The 27,706-nt window shown below is 51.0% G+C and overlaps 1 protein-coding gene across 8 annotated transcripts in view; it reads left to right on the top strand.

The window, feature by feature from the left end:
* The window catches only part of RPH3AL (rabphilin 3A like (without C2 domains)), a 137,066-nt gene that overhangs the window by 56,795 nt on the left and 52,565 nt on the right, over positions 1-27,706 (top strand). For 7 of the 8 annotated variants that reach the window (XM_061143035.1, XM_061143033.1, XM_061143040.1 and 4 more), the window contains one exon: positions 25,939-26,025. The exons of the other annotated variant lie outside the window; for it this stretch is intronic. In XM_061143035.1, the coding sequence (XP_060999018.1) occupies positions 25,939-26,025 (87 nt within the window). The remainder of the gene's footprint in view (positions 1-25,938; positions 26,026-27,706) is intronic. 8 annotated transcript variants of the gene reach the window in all.

A 27,706-nucleotide genomic window follows, 5' to 3' on the forward strand; every position in this document is an offset into this window, starting at 1 on the left:
TTATGTTTTTCCTGGCATTTCTAATTGCCTTTCTTTTCTTATTGACCGAAGAATAATGTGCCTTCTAATCCTCAAGGTTTCTTAACATCTGAATTTTACTCTCTATTGCATGAAGCCTACTTTTTTTCCCCCCTGCCAGAATCTCTTCTAGACTCTTATTCCTGCTCTAGCCTTTAGTCGTTATTGCATAGTCGTCATCATGGGACCTTGCTTTACTGCCCTCCTAGGTTAGAAGCACTTGTCCCAAGATACCATGACTTTTTCTTTTTTTGTTTTCCACTCTGGTTTTACTGGAACCCATCCTCAAGTAACTTGCATGTGCTAGATATTATTTTAAGCCTGGAGTTATTTTGGTAAACAAGACAGATAAAGAACCTTCTCTCTTGAGAGTACATGGGTGAGGGAACCAAAAACAAGTCATGATCAAATAGATAAGATTTCAGGAAGAAATAAATTCTGGGAAGAAGTAACAGGGCAGAGAAGATTGGGGGTGCAACAGGGTATTAATAGTTGAAAGGACTGTAAAATATGGGAACATCAAAGAAGTGAACAGGGACTTGGCAACACAGAGGCCATTGGCAATCTTGACAAGGGCATTTTCAGTGATGTTTAAAAGCTGGATGAGAGAACCAAGGTGCAAAGAAGTTAATGTACCAAATGAATGGATGGGAAAGCCAGAATTTCAGCTAAACCTCTTTTCCCCTGTCCTGTCACATGTGGTGAACTGGGCTGAGGAATGTGGATTAACTGGTGAGAGGTCCAAGAACACTGGAGAAGCGTCAGGGGCCTGAGTGTTAGGAAGGGTGGGCACTGCTCCTCCATAAGCCTCCATAGGTCTGGACCAGATAAATACCAACAAGGTAATGGACACAGGGACTCGGGAGCGTCTTACTCCCAGCACCTGGGTAGGTTCTATTATGAGACTTCCACCTGTTTCCTTCTTCTGCCCCTCAACCCCACAATTGCTGTAAATGTCTGGGTTTGCGGGACCATGAAGAGGGGGTCAGAGCCTTGTCTCCATCCCCTGGAAAAGTCTGGGGCCTCTCCCCCGAAGGCGAGTCACTACCCCTGGTTGCTGACGGGTTAATGCCAGCTGCTCCCTGCAGAGCCATTGCCTTGGTAACAGCAGGGGTCCCAGGGGAGGACCTCAGTGGCTGAAGGGGTGGGAGATGCTCTTTCAAGGATACTGTCACCATCCCCACCCCAGGGTACCCTGGAGCACCGGGCTGGTCCAGAGGATGTTTCCAGTTGAAGTCGTTCTTATTTTGCAGCAGGCTGAGGACTTGGTCCTGGCTTGGGTGGTGAGAGGAAGAGTCTGCTGAGCTTCTAGGGGGACTTGTTCTTGGATGACAGTAGGAGGAGAGGGTGGCAGCTTGGGCCACTGCTGAATGATGGGCATTTGGGGGATGATCTTTAACCATCCATGAGAAGGCTGTATCATTCAGTCAGTCATTCATTTTCCCTTTATGCAAATAGTAGAGGGCCTGCTGTGTGCAGGCCCTGTTTTAGCTGCTAGAAGTGCCATGAGCAAGATAAAGTCCATGCTGTCATGGAGCTTGTTTGCCAGGGGTGGGAGAAGACAGACAATAAACAAACATATATAACGTCAGGTAGACTGAGGACTCTGTAGTCAATTAAAACAAGGCGATGCTATAGAGCATGCCTGGCTGTTCAGGGAAAGCCTCTCTATGAGCTCAGACCTTACCACGAGCAGGAGCCAGCCCCACGAAGACCCAGGTAGAAGGGTGTTTCAGGCAGAGGGATCAGCAAGCACAAAGGCCCTGAGGCAGAAACCAGCCGGGCATGTTCAGTGAACTAATGAAGGCATCTGGGGCAGAAGGAGGGAGAGCTGGCCACAGCTGATCACACAGAGCTTTGTAAGTCAAGGTCAGGAGTTGAGGTTTGACTATAACTTTCATGGGATGCCAGTGGAACGTTTTAAGCAAGGATGTAACATGATCTGTTTTGTGTTTTTGTTTTTGTTTTTTTTTTTTGAAGAAAAAGTATTTTATTTATTTGGTTGCACTAGGTCTTAGTTGCCTCATGCAGGATCTTTAGTTGTGGCATGTGGGATCTAGTTCCCCCATCAGGAACTGAACCTGAGCCCCCTCCACTGAGAACAAGAAGTGTTAGCCACGGGACCACCAGGACAGTCCCTGTTTTGTGTGTTTAAGAAATTCACCAGCTGCTGTCTGGTGAATGCATTGCAGGGGGACATGGAGTGAAAACAGGAGATGAGTTCGGTGTCAGTGGCTGTCGTTGGGAGATGCTGAGGTTGGGGACAAGGTAACATAGGGATGGAGGCCATATGCTAAGAGAATCAGCCTCTTCAGTTGGTGTTGTAAGCAAATAGGGAGGGGTTAGTTCAGTTCAGTCGCTCAGTCGTGTCCGACTCTTTGCAACCCTATGAATCGCAGCACGCCAGGCCTCCCTGTCCATCACCAAATCCCAGAGTTTACTCAAAGAGGGAGTGATTAAGGGTCTTAGGAAGGAAAGAGGGTCCTAGATTGCAAGTGGGTCAGGGTGAGATGTCACTTGGCCCTGCACGGTGAGGGGTCACGGGTCTTCCGGGACTTCCGGGACTGGCAGTAAGTGCTCTTCCCCGGCAGATGGACCTGAGTTGTGGTCCCAGCTCAGCCACAGGGCGTGGCCTTGTACAAGTCACTTAACCTTTGTTTCTTCATCTGTAAATGGGGTGATAGAACTACATCACCACTGAGCATGGGTGAGTGTGAGAAGTAGATGAGCTAATGCAGGGGAAGTCCTTAATGTCAGGTCCACTGAAAACACTCAATAAAGGGTCCCTGTTTTTGTGATCATCACTATTATTATTTTTAAATATTTATTTATTTACCCGTGCTGGGTCTTAGTTGCGGCATGTGGAAATTCTTTTAGCTGTGGCATGCAATAAGTTTATTTGCGGTTCTTGAACTCTTAGTTGCAGCATGTGTGATCTAGTTCCCCAATCAGGGTTCGAACCCAGACCCCCTGCACTGGGACCACCAGGGAAGTCCTGTACCACTGTTATGATTAATTCACCTTGAGGCTAGCTGTTCAGACTGCCCAGCTGTTACTAAAAATGGAAATGACCTCGTATACCTTGGGAGAGGTTTAGTGATTTCCCATGGATCAGTCAGCCCGGGCTGCCATCACTGAAGACCACAGACTGGGTGGCTTCAACAACAGAAACTGATTTCTCATAGTCTAGAAGCTGGAAAGTCCAAGATCAATGTGTGACCTGCTTGGTTTCTTGTAAGGACTCTCCTCCTGGCTTGCAGATGGCCACCTTCTCACTGTGTCCACACGTGGTGGAGAGAGAGCTGCAGTCTCTCTCCTATTTCATATAAGGACACCAGTCCTATCGGATCAGGGCCCCAACATTATGACCTTACATAACCTTAATCACCAACTAAAGACCCTGTCTCCAAACACAGTCACATTGGGCATTGGGGCTTCAGCATGAGAATTTTGATGGGACACAATTCAGCCCATAGCAACCTATGTTCTTTTTGAATTCATATTTTCTTGAACTGAAAATTGGAATTCCCACAGTTAGTTCCATGTTTTTTTGTAATTTATATAAAAACCTCTTTCTGGAAGCCTTCGTAGCTCTCCAGCATTGGATGTCTTAAACAGGGAAAACAAACTCCCCGATTTCTGTGCAAGTTCCTCAGATGAACCTAACAGTCAGTCACTTATTCAGCCTATTCTGGGCTAATTCTGGGTTAGGGGAATCCAAAAAGAAAAGGGTCAAGAATGGCCACTTCCCTCGGGTCCTTGTGGTCAAGGTGGGCAGACAGTACTCTCTAGAATGATGCTGACAATGGCTAGGACCAGGGATTCTAGGCCTGAGAACAATCAGAAAGGCTGCCTAGAGGAGCTGGCTTCTAAAGGTTGGGCAGACCTCTGAGAGGCTGAAAGCAGAGCAAAGGGCATTCCAGGGAATGGAGAATAGCATAGCAGAGGAATCTAGCTGGAAATGGGCCAGGCAAATACCCAACCATGAGGATGCAGGCCTTTAGGGCAGGCAGGACACCCTGGGCCATGTTGCCAGGTGGTGGTCCCTGAGGAGCTGAGTCCCTGGAGAATCAAGAGGGAGGCCCAGACTTAGCCACACGGTCCTTGTACAGGGGTTCTCTAGTGTCTGGGAGGGGAAGACAATGTCAACTCTTCACTCTTGCAACAAATATTTATTGTCATATAGATATATACTGGTGCAGGCATTGGGGATACAGTGTAAAGACACACAGATGCTTGCCCTCTGGACTGGAAGTATTAAATAATTATGGGTAATTAATTACAGTTGGGCTTAGGGTTACAGAGGCAGCCCTGGGGGTGCTGAGAGAGCTCTAATAAGGTACTGCCCTAATTAGGGGTGTCAGGAGCCCTCTGGTTAGAGTTCACTGATTTCTGGGGTGCCTCCCTATTTATTTCTCTCTCTCCCCTCCACACCTTTTGCAATGGCCTGTAGCCTCCCAGGTGGGCAGGCTCCAGAGGGATGCTGGGGAGATCTCTGTCATGGAAAGTGTCCAGATCCATGTCTCTTCACTCCTGGCCACACAGAGCCTTCCCCAGCAAGAGCCCTGGCCTCAAGCTAACGAGCGTGTAGATGGAACCCACGACGCTGGTCCTCAGAGCAGCGTCCCCCCTAATTGGGCTTGCGTGCCCAGGCTGCTTGCTCTCATTATCAGAAGGCTGTGGTCTGAAGGGAGAGGGGCAGCTGGTTAATTAGAGGACTGGCACTCCTAATTGCTTAGGATCTGAGCCCGCCGGCTTTCAGTTTAATTGAGAGTCTGGCTTCACCAGTGATGGGGAGGCTGGGCAGGGCTGCCAGATAGCCTGCCCGAGCCCAGGATGGCATTGTCACTGTGCAGGGAAAGCAGTCAGATTTTTCTCTGGTCTCAGCTAAAATGTGTTCCACGGTGTGGGAGCTGAGGAGCCTGCGCATGAAATGATGGTCTCAGTAACATGTGCTGAGTTCTGGGGGAAAAGAATGAGGCAGTCCCGTGCTTTGTTCAAAGTCTTTAGGGGACACCCAGTTTGGGGTGGGGAGCAGGCGATCCCTGTTCAAGATAGGGAGTGCTGGAGGAAAGGGGCCAGGCCAGAACTTGATCCCTGCCCCCACCCTGCTTAAGGCTCTGAGGAGGGGTATCCTCCTGAGGTCAGGGCAGATCCCCTCACAGGCAGTAACCCTGGGGCCACTAATCCTATCATGAGGGCCGCACCCTCATGAACTCTCATTGAACTCTCTTTGAACTCTCATCACCTCCCAAAGGCCCACTTCCAAATACCAACACACTGAGGGTTAGAACTTTAATATGTGAATTTTTAAAATTAGTTTGTTTATTTTGGCTCTGCTAGGTCTTTGGTGCTGCCTTTGGGCTTTCTCCAGTTGCCACAAAGCGGGGCTACTCTCCAGCTACAGTGCACAGGCTTCTCATTGCAGTGGCTTCTCTTGTTTGGAGCATGGGCTTCAGGGTTCACAGACTTCACTAATTTTGGTGCACAGGCTCAGTAGTTGTGTTGCATGGGCTTAGCTGCCCCTTGGCATGTGGGATCTTTCTGGACCAGGGATCAAACCCACGTTCCCAGCATTGGCAGGCAGATTCTTAACTGCTGGACCACTAGGGAAGCCCCCAGTACACGAATTTTGAGGGGACACAAGCACTTAGTCCATAGCACCTGCTGAATAGAAACGCTGCCCGTGGAGGCAGTGTGTTTAACAAGCAGCACTCCTGGGGTTTCTGATCCTCCTTGAGTTGGGAAACCCCTGCTCTGAGGTCCCAGCCCCAGGCCTGGCTTAGGGCAGTGGTGAAGGACCTCCACTGACCACCTTCTCTCTGCTCGTCTTGCTCCCCACACCCTCCCCTGCACCACACCGCTCCACCCTCGACTTAAGAGTCTCCTGCACCCTCCCTCAGACCGTCCTTGCTCTTGCAAACAGTGACCACGGAGACGACTGTCTCACCACGTGATGTTCTTTGGAGTTTATAAAGTTCTTTCACAGAAGTCATCCTTTTTGGTCCTTGAGACAAAGCCGTAGGGAGGCAGGGGAGATGAGGCTGTTCCAGGTCACAGATGGAGAACAGGAGCTCAGTTCAGTGGTGTAGCCTGCTTGGGCCCCCTGGCGAGGTCATGGGGAGCTGGGTCCCCTGGGGTGAGTTGTTCTGCCGTGCTGCCTCTCCATTCTTTCAGATGGAAGCCTTCACATGTCACGTTTTCCCTTCCTTGGAGAAGCAGAACACAAGAGGAGAAGAAACATCATATGCGATAGTTAAATATTGAAAAGTTTTCTCATAAAGTCAGGAATAAGACAAGTTCTGTGTATATTTATCACCACTTCTGTTCAACATTGTGGAGGAGGCCAAAGCAGGGCTATCATGCAAGAAAAAGAAGTGTGTGATGTAGGGACTGGAGAATAGCTAGGACTGTCGTTATCATGAAAGCATGATCGTGTAACAAGAAAATCTGAAAAACTCTAAATACAAAAGGTTGACATTGGTGAATTTAACATGTGGTTGTATCAAGTTTAATATATATACAAAAAAGTCTGTACAGGCATACTTCAGAGATACTGTGGGTTTGGTTCCAGACCACTGCAGTAAAGCAAATATTGCAATAAAGCAACAAATTTTTGGTGTCATAGTTCATATAAAAGTCATATTTACACTTTACTTGGGTATGTTATTTTTAATATTTATTCATTTGGCTGCACTGGGTCTTAGTCACATGTGGGATCTTCGATCTTTGTTGCAGCATGTAGAATCTTTAGTTGTGGCATGTGGGATCTGGTTCCCTGACCAGGGCTTGAACCCGGGCCTCCTGCACTGGGAGCACAGAGTCTCAGCTGCTGGACCACCAGGGAAATGCCTACTGTAGTCTATTATGTGTCTATTATTAGTCTATTATGTAGTCTAACTGTGTGCAATAACATTATGTCGTAAAAAAAAAAAGTACATACCTTAATTTCAGGGCTTCCCAGGTGGCTTAGATGGTAAAGAATCCACCCACAATGCAGAAGATCCCCTGGAGAAGGGAATGGCAACCCACTCCAGTATTCTTCCTTGGAGAATCCCACAGACAGGGAAGCCTGGGGGGCTACAGTCCATGGGGTCACAAAGAGTCAGACATGGCTGAGCGACTAACCCTTTCACTTTAATTTTAAAACGCTTTATTTCTGAAAAAGGCTGACCCTCACCTGAGCCTTTCATCCAATGGTAATCTTTTTGCTGGTGGCATCTTGCCTCAGTCTTGCTCCCCTTGTCCTCCCCATGCTGACTGTGATCAGGATGGTGGTTTCTGAACTTTGGGGGAGCTGCAACAATTCCCTGAAATAAGACAATGTTGGATTTTGCCACAACGATTGATTCTTCCTTTCATGAACACTTGCTCTGTAGTATGGAATGCTGTTTGATAGTATTTTACCCATCATAGAACTTCTTCTAAAATTGGAGTCAATCCTTTCAAACCCTGCCACTGCTTCATCAACTAAGTTTATGTTATATCCTAAATCCTTTGTTGTCATTTCAGTAGTCTTTACAGCATCTTCACCAGAGTAGACTCCATCTCAAGAAACCACTTTCTTTGCTCAGCTGTGAGAAACAACTCCTTATCTGTTCAAGTTTTATCATGAGACTGCAGCAATTCAGGCCCATCTTCAGGCTCCACTTCTAGTTCTCTTGCTCTTTCCACCACATCTGCAGTTACTTCCTTCACTGAAGTCTTGAACCCCTCAGAGTCACCCATGAGGACTGGAATCAACTTATTGCAAACTCCTGTTAATGTTGAAACTCTGACCTCTTCCCATGAATCAAGAATGTTCTTAGTGACATCTCGAACGCTGACTCCTTTACAGAAAGTTTTCAATTGGCTGAATCCTTTACAGAAAGTTTTCTATTGGTCTCGCCCAGATCCACCAGAGGAATCGCTATTGATGGCAGCTATAGCCTTGGGAAATGTATTTGTTTTTTTAAAAATATTTATTTGACTGCCCCAGGTCTTAGTTGCAGCACGTGGGATCTTTACTTGTGGCACATGGGACCTAGTTCTCTGAGCAGAGATCAAATCCGGGCCCCCTGTGCTGGGAGCGCAGAGTCTTAGCCACTGGACCACCAGGGGAGTCCTAAAAATTATTTATTTTTTGATTTGTGTTGAGACAAACATTAAAATTTACCATTTTAATCATTTTTAAACATATAGTTCAGAGACATCAAGTACATTCACATTGTTGTGTGACCATCACCACCATCATCTCCAGAACTTTCTCATCTTGAAAAACTGAAACCCTATACACCATTAAGTGATAACTCCCCATTCCCACCCACCCCAGCCCCTGACACCCCAATTCTTTCTGTTCTGTGTGCTTGACAATTCTAGATACCTCATATAAACTGACTGTGCAGTGTTTGTCTTTTTGTGACTGGCTTCTGTCACTTAGCACAATGTCTCCAAGGTCTATCCACTTGGTAGCACATGTGAGAACTTCCTTTTTAAGGTTAAATAATAATATTGTATTTGTAACACATTGGCTGATCCATTCATCGTCAACGGACACTCGGGTTGTTTCCACATTTTAGCTCTAGTGAATGGTGCTCCTGTGAATTTGTTGCTGCTGTTGAGTCGCTCAGTCATGTCCGACTCTCTGCGACCCCACGGGCTGCAGCACACCAGGCTTCCCTGTCCTTCCCTGTCTCCCAGTGTTTTCTCCAACTCATGTCCATTGAGTCAGTGATGCCATCCAATCATCTCATCCTCTGTCGCCCCCTTCTCCTGCCCTCCTGTGAATATGGGTATGCAAATTCTCTTTATGAGACTCTACTTTCAATTCTTATGGGTATATATCCGTAAGTGGGGTTGCTGGATCGTGGGATAATTCTGTTTAATTTTCTGAGGACCTGTCACACTGTTTTCAACTGGCGGGTGCATCGTTTTACAATGGCACCGACAGTGCACGAGGGTTGGGAGGGGGCAGTTTTCCCAGGGCCTTCCTTCCATGTGAGGGTGCAGTGGAAGTCATCCGAGCCCCCTGTCCCCTGCTCTGTTTCCTGTCCTTGGCGCCTCTGTCCCTCAGGTGCGGCCCTGAAGGCAGCAGCCTCCTTGAGCCATTTCATCTGAGCTGCCTGCAAATTGGCCCCGCCGTGTCCTTTCTCCTCCTCGACCTGATTCAGATGTTAGGAGACGCGTGTTTGTGCCTCCTTACAAAGATGGATTTTTCATTCAGCCACTGATGTTTCCTAAATTCCCGGAAAAAGTCACTTAATTCTTCTGCCCCGAGGGCCCGCTCTGGCTGCTTGGCAGGAATTGACTTGGCTGCCGTTGCGGGGATCGGAGGCTTGGACCAGACACCACACGGCATCATGGAACATCTGCTCACCCAGGAATCTGACGAACAGAATGTCTCCATCAAGGCACACTTCTTTCTCCCTGCTCTGGGGCCCACGCCCTGGCCTTTCCTCCCCAAACGTAGCTTCTTTTTTGCCACTTTGTGCAGCTCAGAGCCCATTATCAGCCTGAATATCAAAGGTCAGCCGGGTTTGATGCAGACCTTCAGCTCAGGGTCGTCAGAACAAAGGCAGTGGTTCAGTTCAGTTCAGTCGCTCAGTCGTGTCCGACTCTGTGCGACCCCAGGGACCTCAGCACGCCAGGCTTCCCTGTCCATCACCAACTCCCGGAGCTTACTCAAACTCATGTCCATGGAGTCGGTGATGCCATCCAACCATCTCAACCTCTATTGTCCCCTTCTCTTCCTTCCTTCAATCTTTCCCAGCATCAGGGTCTTTTCCAATGAGTCAGTTCTTTGCATCAGGTGGCCAAAGTATTGGAATTTCATTTTCAGCATCAGTCCTTCCAATGAATATTCAGGATTGATTTCCTTTAGAATTGACTGGTTGGACCTCCTTGCAGTCCAAGGGACTCTCAAGAGTCTTCTCCAACACCACAGTTCAAAAGCATCACTTCTTTGGTGCTCAGCTTTCTTTAGCTGAGCAGTGGGGGAGTTGCTGAAAGCCAGGCTAGGCTCTCGGTGGCAAGGCCCAGAGTGTCCTGGAGAGAGACCAGTGGGGGACCCTGCTCACTGAGCTCACCTTCTAGCCAGGCCCTCAGGAGCTCACCGCTGATGGCAGATAACGCAGCTCAGCATGACAAGTGCCGTAGACACAGATGTTGTGGGGGATCCCAGAGTGGAGGGCTGTGGGGGATGCTGGCACCTGAGAGGTAAAAGGGGCTGCAGAGTGGAACTCACTTTGAGCTGAGCCTGGAGGGTGGCTACCCAGGTCCTGGGGGCGGGGGTGGGGGGACATTTCAGGAGGACATACAGGGACTGGTGGGCGTTTGGCAGAGCTGGTGGTTGTGGGGAAGGGGGGATGAAGGAGGGGGTGATGGAGAGACGCAGCCTGATGGAGGGAGAGAATGAAGTGAGGGTCACCAAGGGGCCCCGTGTGCCAGGCTTTTGGCCTCAGAGTGTCAAACACTGCTGAGCAGGAAGTGACAGCAGCCGGGTAGGTCTCTGGGGCGCTTACGTCCAGACGCGGATTTGGAGGTGGGAATGTGTCGTGGGTTGGAAAGAGTCTGTCAGACGTGGAATTATCCAATTAGCAATAATAAAGCCCTGAATTGAGGCAGGAATGACTAAGATGGGGACTCAAAGGACAGTTAAGAAGGATTTCCCTGGCAGTCCAGTGGTTAAAAATCTGCCTTGCATTGCAGGGGATGCAGGTTCGATCCCTGGTTGGGGAACTAAGATCCCACATGCCGCAGAGCAACTAAGCCCGCACGCACTACTGAGCCTCTGCGCCTCAGCTAGAGAATCTAGTTGTGCCACAATGAAAGCTCCTGCAACTAACGCCCAACACAGCCAAATAAATAAGGAAAAGAAAAAGACAGTCAAGGGTTAGAAATAACAAACGCTGCCAGTGACTGAGAGTTCACTCTGGGCCAGGCCCTAACAGGTCACGATCCTGCACTTTCTGGCCCTTTACAAAAAAACGTGCCCACCCTGCCCTGGTCCATTAGCCCCCACCCATTCATTACCTGTTGAGTTTGCCAGGTGGGAGGATCCAGGGTCAGTTACTTGGGTTCCAGAGTACTGATGGACTTAGTGAGGTGGCATCCTTTATTTTCTTATTGACTTCCTTTTTCTGGAACTTTGAAAAGTAATTTATACTATTGCATAGAGATTAAGAGCCCTGGATTCGGGGTGCCTGGGTTCCCCTCCTGGCTTGGGCAAGCCCCCTCACCTCTCTGCCTTAGTTTTCTCACCTACATCATAAGGTGGCATGGATTGAATTGAGTGAAATACATGGTAAGCTCTTAGCAACAGTGGCTGGCACCAAGTAATTGCACAGTAATTATAAAAATCGAATAATACAGAGCATATAAAACATTAACCCCCTGCCCTACCTCTGACCTTAGCAGCTTGCACATTTGTCCTTCTGTATCTCTCTCCACATGCGGCAAATGTACACAGGTATGTGTATTATACATATTTGTTAATGGGACCGTAATATACTCCTTACTCTTTAATTCTCTTTTTTCATCTTTTTTTACTTAATAACATATCAAAGACATCCTCTCCAGGTCTATATATGGAAATCTAATTCCATTCTTGGCTGGGTGATGTTAGGGAGTTTTTGCCCTTTGCTGTAGCTGCCGCCTTTTCAGGCTCTTCACACACTTCAGGGGGCAGGACTGGGGTGGGGGCCCTGGGCCTGGGCCCACCTTCTCTTGCTGCAGACACCCCCTCATCTGCATCTCTCCCAGGGCCGTAGCCTCTGCCTTTGGCTTCAGCTGTCTCCCTTTGCTCAGCACTCCCCCCAAACACACATATCCCACCCGTGTCGGAAGTCCAGTTGAGGGCATGGGTCCCTGTGTACATCAGAGGTCAAACATAGCTGGTGGGGTGGGGGGGTTGGCACAGTGTTACCTAAACTCATACCTGCCTGCTGCACCCTCCCCCGAGTGAGAGGCCCAGAAGTTAGGAGCGCAGGAGAGCTCAGCTCTGGGCTCCCCCGTGACCTTGGGTCAAAATCCCTTCCTGCTCTGCGCCTCTCTTGTGCTCCCTGTGAAAGGAAGCAGTTGAGGGATTAGAGGCAAGGGTCTCCAGGGCCATCCACCAGTGTCCTCCCAGGAAGCTCAGGTCATCCCAGTCCTCGCAGGACCACTACCCCCAAACCTGCTCCCCTGGGATCCTCCCCCTCACCCCGCCCCCGGATCAAGGAGCAGCAGCAGCCACAGCTGTGATTTGAAAGCTCATCTCTCTCCAGAACACAGCTCGGTTTTTATTTTAAAGCCCAGGCAGGTTTGCTTCCCAATTCACTTTGGCTCAGGCTGTGATAGAGCCCGTGTCCTCTCAGTAGGAGGAAGCCAGGGTGGGGCTGGGCGTGTGCTCCTGAGAGCTCCCTCTGCCTCTGATGATGCCATAAGCCCCTCACAACCCCTTGAAGGTCCGTAGGCAAAAAAAAAAAAAAGGCAGTGATTATACCCATTTTCCAGATGGAGAAACTGAGGCTCAGAGGGATAACTTGCTCCTGTTGGCACAGCCAGAGCCTCACAGTTCCTCCTACCTCTTGCTTTAGAACTTTGCCCACATGCCCTTTAGGAAGTAAAGAGAGGTAGTGACTTCCCCAGTGTCCAGTGGTTAAGACTCTGCACTCCCAATGCGGGGGGTATGGGTTTGAGGTTTGGTCAGAGAGCTAAGGAGAGAGAGAGAGAGAGAAGGTGCTATCTGGTGCTTGCCCATGGAGTGTGAAGGCCATTGGCTAAGTGCCCCCCACAACTGGGGCAGGGAAGGTACCCCCAACACTGAGGCTCACCATTCACTGTCGAGTGTGGTATCCCAAGCACCCCCTGGACACCCTAAGATGGCTGAGCAGCAGCTAGACACATGTGAGATGTTTGAGGTCGTTGAGTCATAAACTGGTTAGGGTGAGGCCAGCCCCTCACTGAGTGGGCAGAGTCTCTGTAGGCATGGGTGAGGGTTGACGACACCCACCAGGCTTCCCCCCCAAGACCTCTGTCTGGCAGCCCCTGACACCCTCGCCACCTCCCTCAGTGGCCCTTCTGCCCGGGTCTGGTCAGTGTATCGTCCATCAGGAGCGCACCGGCAGCAGGAAGCCGTCCTGGGAAATCTGTTTAGTGGCTGTTACCAGGAACAGTAATCTGGTGCAGCCTCCCATCCTCTGTTGCGGTAAATAACAGATAATGACATTTCCAGTCCGAGCTGTGGCCAGCGCCGCCCACGTGGCCCTCACCTCGCCGGCTGTGCCCCGCAAGCTGCCACCCTTCACGGGGCCAGCGATTCTTCATCGCTCCTAAATTGCCCCTGTTTCTTCCTGCTGCGTCGTTTCCTGCACAGCTGTTTGCTGTTCACTGACCTTAACTGGAGGTGGACTTAGCCTGTCCTCCTGTTTCCCCCGGGATCACCAGAGCATGGCTCCTGCAGATGGCGGGGCACGGGGGAGCTGGCTCCTCACCCAGGGTGCCCTTTAGGCTGGGCGTCCAAACCTGGAAAGAGCCCGGCCTTTGTCAGAAGGCCTTTTAAGCTCCTTCTTCCAAACCCTTTCCTCACCCTTGTCATCCTGCCTTCCACAGGAGTAATGGCTCCCCCAGGTTACAGATGGAGGAACTGAGGCTGGGAGGGGTCGTGACTTGCCAAGCCTTTCAGAGGTGTAGTTCTGCCCGAGAACCACATCTGCCTTGCTGGTTTCCAGGCGCAGACAGGAGTGTAGCCTGGGCCCTCCCCACCGCAGGGCATGAGGCCTGAGCACCAGGGTGCCCTTGCGGGGCCTCCCCACCCAGTTTCCTGACCACCTACAGTGGAGTCTCACCTGTTTTCTAGCTCCTTCTCCGTCTTGCCCAAGTGTGGGTTCCCCCCATCCCAAAGTCTTCGGTGGCTCCCTAGTACCTTTAGAATAAAGTCTAACCACCTCCACGTGGTATCCAGGGCCCTCAGTCCATTCATGCCCTGAGCACAAGCTGCCCACTTCAGCAGCATAAGCAACCCACCCAGGCTGGGAGTTCCAAGACCTGAGGGTCGGACGTAAATCTACCTGGCCCAGACCTGTCACCACGCTCCCTGGAGCTCTGCTCCTATGCATCACCAGGGTCCTTAATTGATCATTAGTGCTGTTGCTCCTGGAATGTTAAGAAGCCCTAGGGTATTTGTTGAGGCTGCTCTAGTTTTCAATTTTACACACACACACACACACACACACACACACACACACACACACACACACACACACACACACACACACACACACACACACACACACACACACACACATATATATATCAGTTCCAGTGACAGGCTTCCAATGACAGTTCCAAAGACTGGCTTCGAAGATATTTAATGTGTCCCAGGCCCTGGAGGTACACAGAGAAGGGAGAGGATATTTTCACATAAACCCATCTTTTGATAAAGATTTTTTTTTTATATGAACCATTTTTAAAGTCTTCATTGAATTTGTTACAATACTGCTTCTGTTTTACGTTTCGGTTTTTTGGCCTGTGGGATCTTAGGTCCCTGACCAGGAATTGAACCCACACCCCCTGGTGGTGATGTCCTAACCACTGGACTGCCAGGGAGGTCTGAAACCCAACCTTTTGAGAGTTATGATGATTCCGGAGAGCCAGAGAAGACGGTGCTGACCCCAGGACATGTGGAGTTGCCGAGGGGCTGAATGTCCATGCAGGGTTGGTGCAGAGCCAGGGAACCTCCTGACTTTAGCTTGGGGCATCTATGCTAACTTGGCTTCCAGTGGTCCCTGGATTGGCCTTCTCCAGCCTCCCTAAGACTTCCCCACTCCCCACTCTGTTCTCTTTGGCCCAGCAACTCAACTGTGTTGTCTGGCTTGCTGTCTGCATCCGGCCTGGCCCTGTGGTTCTGCTCTGGGGCCCCTCCTGCTCCCCAGGTCCTGGCCCCCACAAAGACCCTTCCTCCTTATGCTCTGCCCCTCTTCTAGCTCCATCAGAACTCACACATTCACATCTCCTTTAGTCTAAACAAGCATTTATTGAACACCTACAGTGTGCCAAGCAGCAATCCAGGTTTCAGAGTGACCTCAGGGGTCAGGCCAAGCCTCGGCTCTCCTGAAAGACCTGTCCCAGGGATGGCGAAACCAAGAGTAGACACACTCGGATTAACATTGAGAGATCACTGGTCTGCACGGCCTCTCACTTCCCTCAAGTGCCCCAGCTTCAGCCAATGCCATGTGCTGTCCTGCCCTTGTCTCTGTCCCCTGCCTTCCTCCCTAGCTCTGGTCTTGGGTGTCAACTGGGGCCAGACAGCTCTTCCAAGGAGTCCCCTCACAGTGCAAGTATCAATGTGTCCAAAGCTAAATATTGTGGCAGCCGCTCGTCCCCACTCTGCTGACATCACCACCATTCATCCTGTTGGCTGACTGGCAGCCTTGGATGAGCCAGCGTCCTTCCTTTTCCTCACCTTCCAAACCCAGGTAGGATCGGAAGTTCCATAGGCATCTGGGAATGTTCTGGAAAAAGAGCCTCTGCTGAGAATATGGAGGACAAATTGACCATGAGTGACTGAATCTGTATTTTCAGCCAAGGCCCTTTTTCTGAAACTCAGATCTGTTCAAATCCCTCACCTCCTTAAAAGCCAATATCAGCCCCCAGATGTCTGCAGAATCTCAGTTCCCACAGCATGTGGTGCTTATCAGTCAGACCCTCCTTCCCTTCGTAACCAGCTACAAGCCAGGTGCCTGCTAAACCTGGGGATTTAAGCATGAACAACAATGTCCTATTTCTAAAGGGGGCAGTCACGGGAGAGACAATTTCAGTGTGATGCAGTTAACCCTCCTCTAGAAATGCCAACCCATGTTAGGAGTGCACAGGAGAGAGTAACTTGTATTCCTCCTGGGGAAAAATCAAGGAAGGAGTCATGGAGGAGGAGACATTTGAGTTGTTCCTGAAGGATGCATAGGAGTTCACTGGCCATGAGGCAGAGCCTGGGGGAAAGCATAGCGGCAAGGAAGTACCTAGAGTGTCAGGAACAGGCAGTGAGGCATTGGGGACTGGTGTGGTAGGCTTGGTGAGGCTAGAAAGTTAGGCGGGGGTCAGGGAGGAAGGCTCTCGCATATGTGTGCATCCATCCTTGTGTCTCTCTGCCTCCAGCCTGTGAGCCCCACCGTGTTCTCCACCTAGTCCAGGAGCAGGACTTTAGGGAGTATTTGCTGCATGCTCTTGACATCATTGACTCAGCCTGCAGCTAGAGTGGCTGCCCACCGAATTCTAGAGGGAGGGATGGCGAAGGTTCAGTGGAGGCCCCTGCCTGCCTTCTCGTGGATATTACAAGCATTCCAAAAGCAGGGCTAAGACTTCAGTGTCTTTGGAGATCCCTCCCACTGACTGGTCACAGGTCCTAGGGCTACAGAATTTGGGAGCTAGGATCTGCTTGGCACACCTGGCCAGGGGCTCCCTGCCTGGCCCTCCCTCCAAGGTGCATCTCTGAGGCAGCCGCAGAGGAGCTAGGCTTACCTATAGCCTTAGCTGGGGGGCTGCTAGAGGAACGGGGCATTTTCAGGACACTGGATATGAGGGCGGAAAACCAAAATGATCGGGCCTCTCCCTTGGCTGTGGCTCCCGTAACGGAGCCTGGCCAGGTGGCTACCAGGTGGCAGGCACGCCTCTGGGTGAGGAATTGTCTGTGGGAGGCCCCAGCCCAAAGCTTCAGGAAAACAAAGGTTGATTATGCAACCAGGGCTGGGCTGGCGGAGGCTGGAGCTGCAGGTGTCTGGGGTCTTTAATGCAATGAGTTTGTGTTCCCAGGATGGCCAGTGTCTGTCTCAGCCATGTGTCTTCAGACCACCACTGTCCATAGGAGAACTCCATCCACTTCCTCTGTCAGTGATTGGGAGTAAGATCCCAGCCCAGCCTTCTACTTACTCCACTTGTGTGACCCCGGACAGCTTACCTGGGCTGTCAGTATTGAGAGACTAGTCTGTACGAAGCACTCCCACTGTGCCCAGCACACAGTCCATATTATATAAGCTCCTGCTTTTATGATTATGGACCTGGGTCCCCATCCCAGCCCTGCCACCTCCTGGTGACATGAACTTAGCCAAGCCACCCAAGAGTTCTGGGCCTCCGATTCATCATCTAAGACATCCAGATCATAAAACCTCCCTCGCAGGGCTGTTGTGAACATAAACGAGATTAAATGTGATAATGATTATGGGTGTTGAGCACTGAGCCGGGGGCCAGGCATGGAGTAAGTGCTCAATAAACGGCGACTATTATCATTATTATGAGCCGTAACTCTAAGTAACCACCCAGTGGGGAGCAACGGGATGTGAGCCCGCTTCCTCCACCACCTGGGCCCTCCTGCGCTGACTTCCTCCCGGCCAGCATGGGGTCGGAGAGCTGCAGGCCGCTGGTGTGATGCAGTGGTCCTGTGGCTGAGAGGCTGGAGGATTCAACAAGCTCAGTGGGGGCCTGGGTCAGTTCCAGGAGCAAGGGGATTCTTTAGGGCTGGAAGGAGCTAACCAGGGGGCCAGGAGCCTAGTCCTTGAAGGACTTGTGGGAGCCCAGTGGGGAGGAGCTGGGCTGTGTTCAGAGCTTAAGGAAAGCTCGATGCGGCTCAGGGTGCCCTCCGGGTGCAATGAGCTTCATCCACCCTAGAGCTTCTGCCTTCAGCAGGTTGGCCCAGGGATGGGGCCCTGGGGTGCACACCAAGCCTGGGAGATTTTATGAGGGTTGTGTCTGAGAACTCCTGATAGAACCGTTCACTGATTCCTTTTCTGTTTGTTTTTTTTTTTATTGAAGTATTGTCAATTTGCAATGTTTCAGGTGTACAACAAACTAATTCAGTTATACCTGCATATATATCCTTATTCTTTTTCAGATTCTTTTCTATTACAGGTTATTATAAGATGTTGAGTATAGTTCCCTGTGCTATACAGTAGGTCCTTGTTATCTTTTTTTACTTTATTTTATTTATGTATTTGGCTGTGCCAGGTCTTAGTTGCAGCGTATGAGATCTTAGTTCCCTGACCACAGATTGAACCCAGGCCCGCTGCCTTTCGAGCAAGGAGTCTTAATCACTGGACCACCAGGGAAGTCCCTATCTATTTTATATGTAGTAGCGTGTGTGTTAATCCCAGACTCCTAACGTATCCCTCCCCGCCCCCTTCCTCTTTGGTAACCTGAAGTTTGTTTTCTGTGTCCGACGCACAGTGATTTCCATCCTCACACACCCCTGGGGAGAGTCAGTGCTGTCATCTGTCCCCAAGAAGACCCCCTGAGACCCGAGGTCGAGAGGGACAAGTGTGGAGTCCCCACCCAGCCGCCTGACCAGGGTCTTTGGAGCACCTTCGTTCAGCCTTTCAAAACCCAGGGCTCTCTTTATGTGGAAACCTTCTACCTTTTTAAATGCTGTTTGGAATTTCAAAGCATTTTATGTTTGAAAAAAGTGAGCAGGACGCTCTTGGAAACACGCAGAGAGGGGCGCACCCCAGCCTGGGGGGTCTACATTGACCCCTGCCTGAGACAGACCGGCTCTGGGAACCACCCCTGGCCGTCCCCTCCAGCCCTTCGTCCTTTCCACATGTTGTGCGTAATTCATTTCCACTCTGTGTGCCTGCATCAGCCGGCTTCAGTCCCGGCAGGACTCAGATCTGCTCTGTCCATGCAGGCCAGCCTTTGTATGTCTCTTCCCCGGAAGGGGCTGTGTGCCCACGTGTCCTGCGAGATGCCTGCTGAAGGAAGGAATGAATTCCTTGAGACCCATGTCTCACGCAGTCTCCCTTTGATCATATGTTATTAGATCTGCTGGTTTTTAAAACCTCCCTCTCGGTTTCAGAGTGAATAACTGTCTCTACTCCTTTGCCCAAACTATTGTTTGCAGCCAGGGCTGCCTCTGCTTGCCCTCCTGTCACCCACCCTGCATGCCTGGGGTGCACGCTGGGGCCCGCCAAAACAGCTCAAATCCTTGCTTCCCATGTTTGCCTGGAAAAGAGGCAAAAATCACGCATGGAGTCTCCGTTTTGAGAGGCGATGCTGAGGACAACCAGGACCAGGAAGAATTAGTGGGGGCAGGTGGGGGTGGAGAGGCAGTGGTCCCCCCATTTCCTGGCAGCTTCATCCTGCCTGAGGTACCCCAGCCCCCATCAGCCACGCAGCGGGGCACGATCTAAAAGCACACATTAGGTGTGATTTCTCAGTCTGTGCTCATGAGTGTTCATCTCCAGCTCCTTGTATCTCCTTTTAAAACCTCCTCTCCGCTCAGGATGCGGTGCTGACGGTAGCAAGCGGCAGGCGGGCGGAAGGTGGTATTTTGGAAGCGAGTCCTGAAATCTGCAGTGCTGCATTTCAGCTGGGAGGGGTGGCTGGCGGCTGGGGGCTGCCCAGGGTTGGGGTTAGCAGGTGGTCCCCAAGGAGCTTCAATGGCTCACCTGGTGTTGAGCGGGGGAGGGCCCACTCAGAGCAGGCAGCACAGAGAGGAGGCCCGGCCCCGCGTGGGTCAGGCACCTGCCACCCGCAGCCAGGATGCAGGACGGCTGGTTGTCCCCGGCACAGGACTGGGGTGGAAAGCGCAGAGAGACTTGCCTTCCTTCTGAAACTCCTCTCTGATCGCCTCCTGGCTTCTGCCTCAGGCCAAGCAGCAGGTGGCTGGCATTCTTAAGACTGTGCATCTTAGGGCCCTGGGGACTCAGTATTTGTAGTGGTCAGGGTTTGGGTCAGCATGCCCTCTGCCCCACTGGCCCCCAGGCTGTGTCCCAGTGACCAGAGGGTGCTATGCCCTCTGCCACTTGAGGCTTGACTGAATCTGGAGTTCTGGAGGAGGGGCCAGGGCCCAGGGAACCAGCCTTGCCTGCATTTGAGCTGCCAGTGGGGAAGGAAGCCTTGGATAATTCTTGTCTGGGCAGAGACCTGGGACTCAAACAGCATGGGGTTCACATCCCAGTTCCCTGTGGTCAAGTTACTTAGCCCCAACCCTCAGATCCTGAGTTAATAAAACAGGGACAATGATACCCACTTTCTAGGGTGGTTGTGAAAATGAAATGAGATTCTACATAAAACACCTACCTTGATGCTTGGTATAGCAACTGGGCTCAATAAAGTATATAAGTATTTATAAGATGTATTGGGTTGGCCAAAAGGTTCACTCAGATTTGTCTATAACATCTTACAGAAAAACCCAAACAAACTTTTTGGCCAACCCAATACATCAGTATCTAGTTAAAGTCATTTGGCAACAGGCCCCAGGTTTCAGATACCAAGTCTCTCTGTGGCAAGGAGGCCACGTGTAGCCCCTGCACTCCCAGCCCTCCAGGGCTGGTGATGTACCTTGAAGCCTGGCGGATGTCTTGGGGTTGAGCAGGGCTGAGGCTGTGATCAGAGGGGTCGCTGACCCATTGGCACCAGCTGCAAGATCTGGGCTTTGGAGGCAGTTGTGCATGTGATTTCAGCTTCTTTAATCCATCCTGACCCACAAAAATCCAGATCTAGTCAAAAATTGAAGTTGGGGCAAGTGATTTCTGAAAGCATTTAGTATAAGCTTCCTTTAAATAGGAATTCTGCTTACCCATTTAAAATAGATTTTGATGTAGCATAGTTCAACGTACATTTTGGCCTATTCCAGGTATTTTTCTGTGCATATATGGACTTCTAGACAGCTACAAACACATATACATGTATGTGGTAGAGAAACACACTAGACTTTCTGTTTATAACTTGCTTTCAAAACTTCATTTATTGTGAACATTTTTCCGTGTCAGTGAATACACGGTTCCATCGTGACCATTTTCACTTCTTTCGTTTATATCATCATTTTTATTCCAGAGTAGCTTTCTCCAAAACACAATCAGATTTTTCTTGCTGTTGAAGATGCAAATTCTAGCACTGGAGACACGCTGGGTGACATGAAGTGCACACGTGTGGGCTGACTTCTTCGCGTTGTTCCTGCCTGTGCTGTGATGGTTGTCTGGATGTAGCCATTTCTTTCCCCTGCTTTCCTGGGGTGGGGAATGAGGGAGCGACCACTCTGGGAACATCATTGCTGCCTGGTTCCTAGAGGGAGACCGTCTCAGTGACAAACTTCAGTTGGCTGAAACTCAAGCAAGTCCTTTTCCAAATGAATTTGGCTCATTCATTAAGTCCTCCGCTTAATGGGACCCTCAGTGGAGACAAAGGGCCGTGCCTTGTTCATCCTCCTCATTCCTAGAACATTGTCTTCCATCCAGTTGTTGAGTCAATGCTTCTTGAATTGAAGCACCAAATAGTTTCAAATTAACCACCTCCATTATTAATTTCTGCACAGTGTGCATTTTTCCAGCCTCCTTGTATGGAACATTTGAGCGCAATTTCGTCTTTCTCTGGTTGACTGAGCGTCGGGAACACCGCTCTCTCTGTGATGGATGTTGATGTCGTGGTGAAGCCTTCAGGGCCTGTCGAGAGGCTCACTGCTGGGTACCAAGTGCTCTTGGAAGAGTGCAAACCTTTTCGTTCCCTCCTACACGCAGGCACCGTGCCCGCTCCCTTCTTTTTTTTAAATTAATTAGTTTATTTTTACATATGTCCCCTCCCTCTTTAACCACTCTCTCACCCTATCCAACCCCTCTAGGTTGTCACAGAGTACTGCGTAGAGCTTGCTGTGTCTTCCCATTAGCTATCTATTTTATATATGGACAGAGGAGCCTGGCAGTCACAAAAGAATTGGACACAACTTAGGGACTAAACAACAGTACAACAATATATATGTATTGATGCTACTCTTTCCAATTCATCCCACCCTCTCCTTCCCCCTCTGGCTCCACAAATCTGTTCTATATGTCCGCATCTCTATTCCTGCTGTGCAAAATTAGGCACCTATTCCCTTCTAGTTGGTGGCAGCTTGGGGACCCTGCCTTGGGCTTCCCTCATAGCTCAGTTGGTAAAGAATCCACCTGCAATGTAGGAGATCCCTGATTCAGTTCCTGGGTTGGGAAGATCCCCTGGAGAAGGGATAGGCTACCCACTCCAGTATTCTTGGGCTTCCCTTGTGGCTCAGCTGGTGAAGAATCTGCCTGCAACGCAGGAGACCTAGGTTCCATCCCTGGGTTGGGAAGATCCCCTGGAGAAGGGAAAGGCTACCCACTCCAGTATTCTGGCCTGGAGAATTCCATGGACTGTATAGCCCTTGGGGTCGCAAAGAGTCGGACACAACTGAATGACTTTCACGTTCACTTCTCACTTGGGGACCCGCCGTGAAGAAGGGTGCCTCTGCGTGGAATGAGCCGGGGGCTCCCAGTGAGAATGTGAAGGCTGGCCTGAAAGTGAGGTGCCTGAACTCTGTGGTCCCCCAGACCTTGTTGCATCTTTGACTCTGGCCGGCAGTGTGGGAAGGCGAGGGTGATGATGTTGGATGGAGGGCAGGGTTCCAGGGAGTCTTGGGGTAACTGAAGTAGCCTGGATTATGACGATGCTGAGGAGGGTGCCCCACAGACCTTGGACCCAGTCTGCATTCACAGGTGGCCTGCAGGATATTCCTGGGGGAGGGGGGCAATCAGGAGTGGTCATGTGGAGGGCAGGGCACACATTCCTGCCCCCTACTCTTAGTAAAGGACCAGTGGTGTCATTTCCTCTGTGAGCGGGCCAGCCTGGCTTCATGCTCTACACTTAGAGTGAAGCCAACCGGCAGCATCCCACCACCCCCCACCCCAACACTCCACCCTGAACGAGGCTCCTCCTGGTCTGGTCTCCCATAGCTGCACCAATCAGCATCACTCGGTATGGACCAGGCATTCCTTGCCCCCAGCTGCCAAGTGAGTATTTCCTGTCTCTGTGTGTCTCTTCCCCCAAGCTGGTCAGCTCATTCCAGGAGGGACCCCGTCTTGCCTTCTGAGGTGTGATATTAAAAGTAGCTCTTCTTGGGGGACTTCTCTGGTGGTCCAGTGGCTAAGACTCCGTACTCCCCTATGCAGGGGCGTGGGTTCAATTTCTGGTCAGAGAACAAAATCCCCCATGCCAAAACTAAAACCCAGCACAGCCAAATAAATGTATTCGTTAGATTTTTTTTTTTAGTAGCTCTTTTTTGCTCATTCGTTTATTCTACAACAATTCATGATGCCGGATACTGGAACCAGGGGGGTGAACAGAAACAGGCGTGGCCTCTGTCCTCCAGGAGCTCACAGCCAGGTAGGGGAAGTGACTGTAGTTACATAGCCACAAGGATGAGGATAAGATCTCGGTGGAGGAGAAGAGGCAAGACCCTGGTAGGGAAGCTCCAACTGGGTAAGAAGTCAGAGAAGGCTTCCTTGAAGGAGCTGTGCCTTTGCTGAGGTCTGAAGGATGCGTAGGCTGATAAGGAGAAAGTGTGACCAAGTACATCTCAGATGGAGCAAGCAGCACGTGCCACAGTCCAGGGCAGGAAAAGCAGATAGAGGACCAGGGCCTGAAGTCAGGTCAGCATGACTGGGGCTCGAGAGTGGAGGGCCAGGCGGTGGAGCAGGGGGAGAGGGGTGCGAGCTGAGGCCACAGGGAGGTAGGTGTGGATGGGGAGGGTGGTGGAGGGGAGCAGACAGTTTGAGTGAGATTTAGAGTTCTTGGAAATGGATTGTTTAGGTGGGTATGAGGGAGAGTGAGGATCAAGGATGATCCTGGGTTTTGGCCTATATGATTGATGGGTGTGGTATCTGAGACCGCCAGGCAGGACTCTGGTTACTGCCTGGCTTCTTAGCATGTACTGTGCTAATGAGCACTTTTGTGAATCAGCTCCCTTGATCCTCCCAGTGGTGGCATGCACCTGCTTTTTACCACTGTTTTCAGGACAAGGAAACAAAGCCCAGAGGAGGTTAGTGACAAGTCTAAGGGTGCCTCTACATGGCAGACTCTGTGCTCTCCTGCCGCAGAGCCTATATCCTGTGGCCGCACCATGAGCCACCCCCCTTCCCCTGAGCACGTTCTGGGCCGGGATGCACCTTTGCAGAAGGAACACACGGAGTGTCTGAGTTAGGCCCAGAAGCGAGACTTGGTTCGTCTAATGCTCAGACGGGGTTTCAGGCTGCAGGAAGCATGAGACAGTCAACCCCTAGAAGCCGCACTCACTCACTGGGGCAATTCTGCTCAGTGGAAGCCCACTCGGCAGGGAAGCTAGTGGCTTCCCCTAGGCCTGCCTGTCCTGGACATGACTGTGCAGTGTTCGCTTTGCCCTGAGTTGAAGTGGTGGCCGACTCACACTCCCTCATCTACACAAGGTCATGGGAATGAGCAAGAAAAACAGTCAAGTGGCTTCAGCACCTCATTCCTCTCTTTACCCCAGGGAGGAGGGGCCCATGTGTGTTTCCTGAGGCCCAACTTAAGGGCTTATGGGGGCCCTGTCCTCGAGGTAGAAGGGTTGCGGTGAACTTTGGGAATGGCAACAAGAGGCGGCTCTAGGTGGGGAGGGAGATCTCCAAACCAGGTCAGGGCTGATGACTTGGAGCTCCAGGCAGACAGTCTGCGGGCCCCCAGAGAGGCCAAGCCCCAGCCTGGCACAGATCCCAGCCCAGGCCTGGCACAGAAGTGGCTGGGCCCCACAGCACCCAGGGGACCCTTCCCAGACACACTGCACTGCCAAAACCCCAAGCCTGAGGTCTTCGTGAGAGCCAGGCCCAATCAGACTGGGGTGGACTGTCCTACCAACCCAGAGGGACCTGAGCTTGGAGCAGGTTACAATGTATTTGGAGAAATCAAAGAAAAGTGACTTGTATCTGAGCATTGAATGGAGGCCAGTGCAGACCCCCCCTCGCTATGTATCATAGCTTCCCTCCTGCCACGAACTGGCTCCCCGCCTCCTGAGGCTCAGTACCCCCATCAGGTGGTGACAACATGCTCGGGGAAGCCAAGCTGGTGACATTTCCCTCTCAGCAGAGAGGTGTGCTCCTTGCTCAGTTGGCAGCCTGCAGAAAAGGCCAAGCCAGGGATCCAGCCTTCCCTTAGGGGGAGGGGGGAGGGGGAGGGAGAGAGAGCACCACCCTGCAGGGACCGGGCAGCTTCCAGGCGGCAGAAAGATTGATTGATTAGCTGGTGTGACTGTTCTGTAAGGAGGACACACTGTCCCCTAATCAGACTGCCGGGTTAGCCGGGACGAGGTCTCAGCCCCCACCAAGTCCCCCTCTGCCTCCTGGTGCGTTTCATCTGGCTTTTCCCACTGCCGCTTGTGGCTGTGCATTTGAAGGAAGCAAAATACGTATTTAGAAGTGATGAGCTTAAGCAATTCTGTAGAAGGAAAAACGCCGCAGAAACTAGGTTCTGGCTACTTATGTGTCCGGAGGCTGTTATATAACAGCTCAAGAGGCAGACCTGAGTCTGTTACTTGCTGTGTGAACGTGAGGACTTTCTCAAACTACTGCTTGCAAGATGGGCCCAATTCTTATGTATACTGGGGTGGCTGGGATGGTTAAATGAAGGGACTTGGCATCAAGGAAGTGCATAAGCGGGGCACTGGTATTTCTCACTACATCATCGCTTCACCTTGTCAGGCACACAAGTGAGTTTTCTGCATGGTTATATCCATGTGTATGTTCTTTTTGTTGAATAACATCATTCCTGCCCACATTCCCAGGGGGCCAACGCAGTCTGCTGTGTGAAGGCCGTATCCCACTCGGTTGTGTTTGCTCCGCCTCTGGTACTGGCCGTTTGGGTTATTTCCAGTTCCTTGCTGTTGAACGTGATGCAGCTGTGACTCTCAGCAAGCTTATTTCTTTGATGTGATCCCAACAAGATGTACTCGTTGGGGGTGGATTTCTATCACGGCCATCCAAGGATGGGTATACATACTTCGTGCCCCACAGCCAGCTGCTGGGTTCAGATGATCTGTGTCCTTTGGGTCATCTCCCCTTGGGGCCTGAAGCAAAAACCATCCCCTCAGAAGATGACAAGGGCTCCTGAGTTATAGTTTTCCCAGCCCCTTAGTTGGGGAGGAAGGGATTGAGTATTTACATTCCTGTGTCCTCTCTCTTGTAGAAAGTCTGCACCAAATGCGGGATCGAGGCCTCTCCTGGCCAGAAACGGCCCCTGTGGTTGTGTAAGATCTGCAGTGAGCAGAGAGAGGTAGGGTTCCCCGGGGCCGTGGGGAGGGGGGAGGGACCGGCCAGGTCGGGGCGGGGCACACTGGCACTGGGGGAAGTTCATGGCTGGTTGCTTAGAGGGGCTTCGCAGGAGGAGGTCAAGGAGGGCAGCCTACCCAGGGCAGCCAGGGGCGAAGGTGGGGAGGGGCAGTCTGCTGGCTTGGCGTTCCCCAGCGTAGAGCGGCAGTGGGCCCGAGTTCTGCTCTGCCTGGGGTCCTCGGTTTCCTCAGGGAGCCCCTCACACTGAGTGTAGGTGCAGGTGGCATTTTGTGGGGGACTGTGTTTATCGTAACAGAAATGGCTACTCTGGGCTGAAGGTTTACTCTGGGCCTGGCACCACACGCAGTTCTTTACATGTCGGAATTCATTTCATCCCTGGACGACCCCATGTGTGTGCTGAGTCGCTTGTCGTGTCTCAGTCTTTGCGATACTATGGGCTGTAGCCCGCCAGGATCCTCGTCCATGGGATTCTCCAGGCAAGAGTACTGGAGTGGGTTGCCACGCCCTCCTCCAAGGGATCTTCCCAACCCAGGGATCAAATCCAAGTCTCTTGCATTTGCAGGCAGGTTCCCAGGGCCACCTGGAAAGCCCCCATACAACCCCATAGAAGAGCGCTATTATCATCCCCTTTTATTGATAGGGAAATGCGGATGCAGGAGGTTAAGCATCTTGTGGTCACCGAGATAGATAGTGGGTCTAACACCATAGTCTTGCGATGACGCTGTCCCCAGAGTCCCTTCTGGTTCTAAGTTTCCATCATGCTAGTTCTAGTACCATTTTAAGGGAAGAAATCAAAGCTCAGTGAGGACTCTGAGGTGAAAACAGATGGGGAGGCTTGAACCTACATCTCCTAACCCCCACACCCAGGACTTTCCTCACCGTACCAGGATCGGAAGTGGGGCCAGAACAGTGGAGGAATTGTTGGGCTGCTCCTGGGGAAAGTCACGGGTTGGAAATTTCAGGAACAGGAGTCAGGTGGAGGGAGGATCCTCCAGGCTATCCAAATGTGGATTTACTTTTTCACTTATCTGCTCGGTGATTAATATGCGCCTTTCATCCAAGATCCGTAAAATGTCTTTAGTTACAGAAAGTCCTCAGCCATGACATCCTTGAATCTTGCTGCCCTGCCATCTGAGTCTCCTGGAAACCCTGTAATATACTTTTCTGAGCCCCTCCGTGCATCCTCCATAGCTCCCAACTGTGCTTTCTCATTTATTTCTTTATCTTTCTGTTTTTAATTTCTGGTCACACCTTGCAGCATGCCGGATCTTAGTTCCCTGACCAGGGATTGAACTCATACCCCCTGAAGTGGAAGCACAGACTCTTAACCACTGAACCTAGGGAAGTCCTCTCTTTATCTTTTCTGAGATACTTACTGGCAAATTCTTCAGAACTGCCTTCCAGCTCACTAAATCTTTGCTGGCTGTCTCTCTCATGATAGTGTGTTTTAGAATTGAGGTTTGTCCACTCATCTTGAGTGGGAGTCAGTTTCTCTCTCTCTCTGCCCCTGCTCATCACCTCCACCCAGCTCTCCTTGCCAAGTGATTTCGAGTTGCCTCCACCTAGGTCCTAGGTCCCTCAGTGCAGGGCCAACTCTCTTGGGTTAGTGATGAGCTGTGTGTCCGCAGTAATAATGGGATTATCCCTGAAGTCCAACATCAAAG

Source organism: Dama dama, chromosome 5, assembly GCF_033118175.1.
Source record: "Dama dama isolate Ldn47 chromosome 5, ASM3311817v1, whole genome shotgun sequence".
NCBI classification, from domain to species: Eukaryota; Metazoa; Chordata; class Mammalia; order Artiodactyla; family Cervidae; genus Dama; species Dama dama.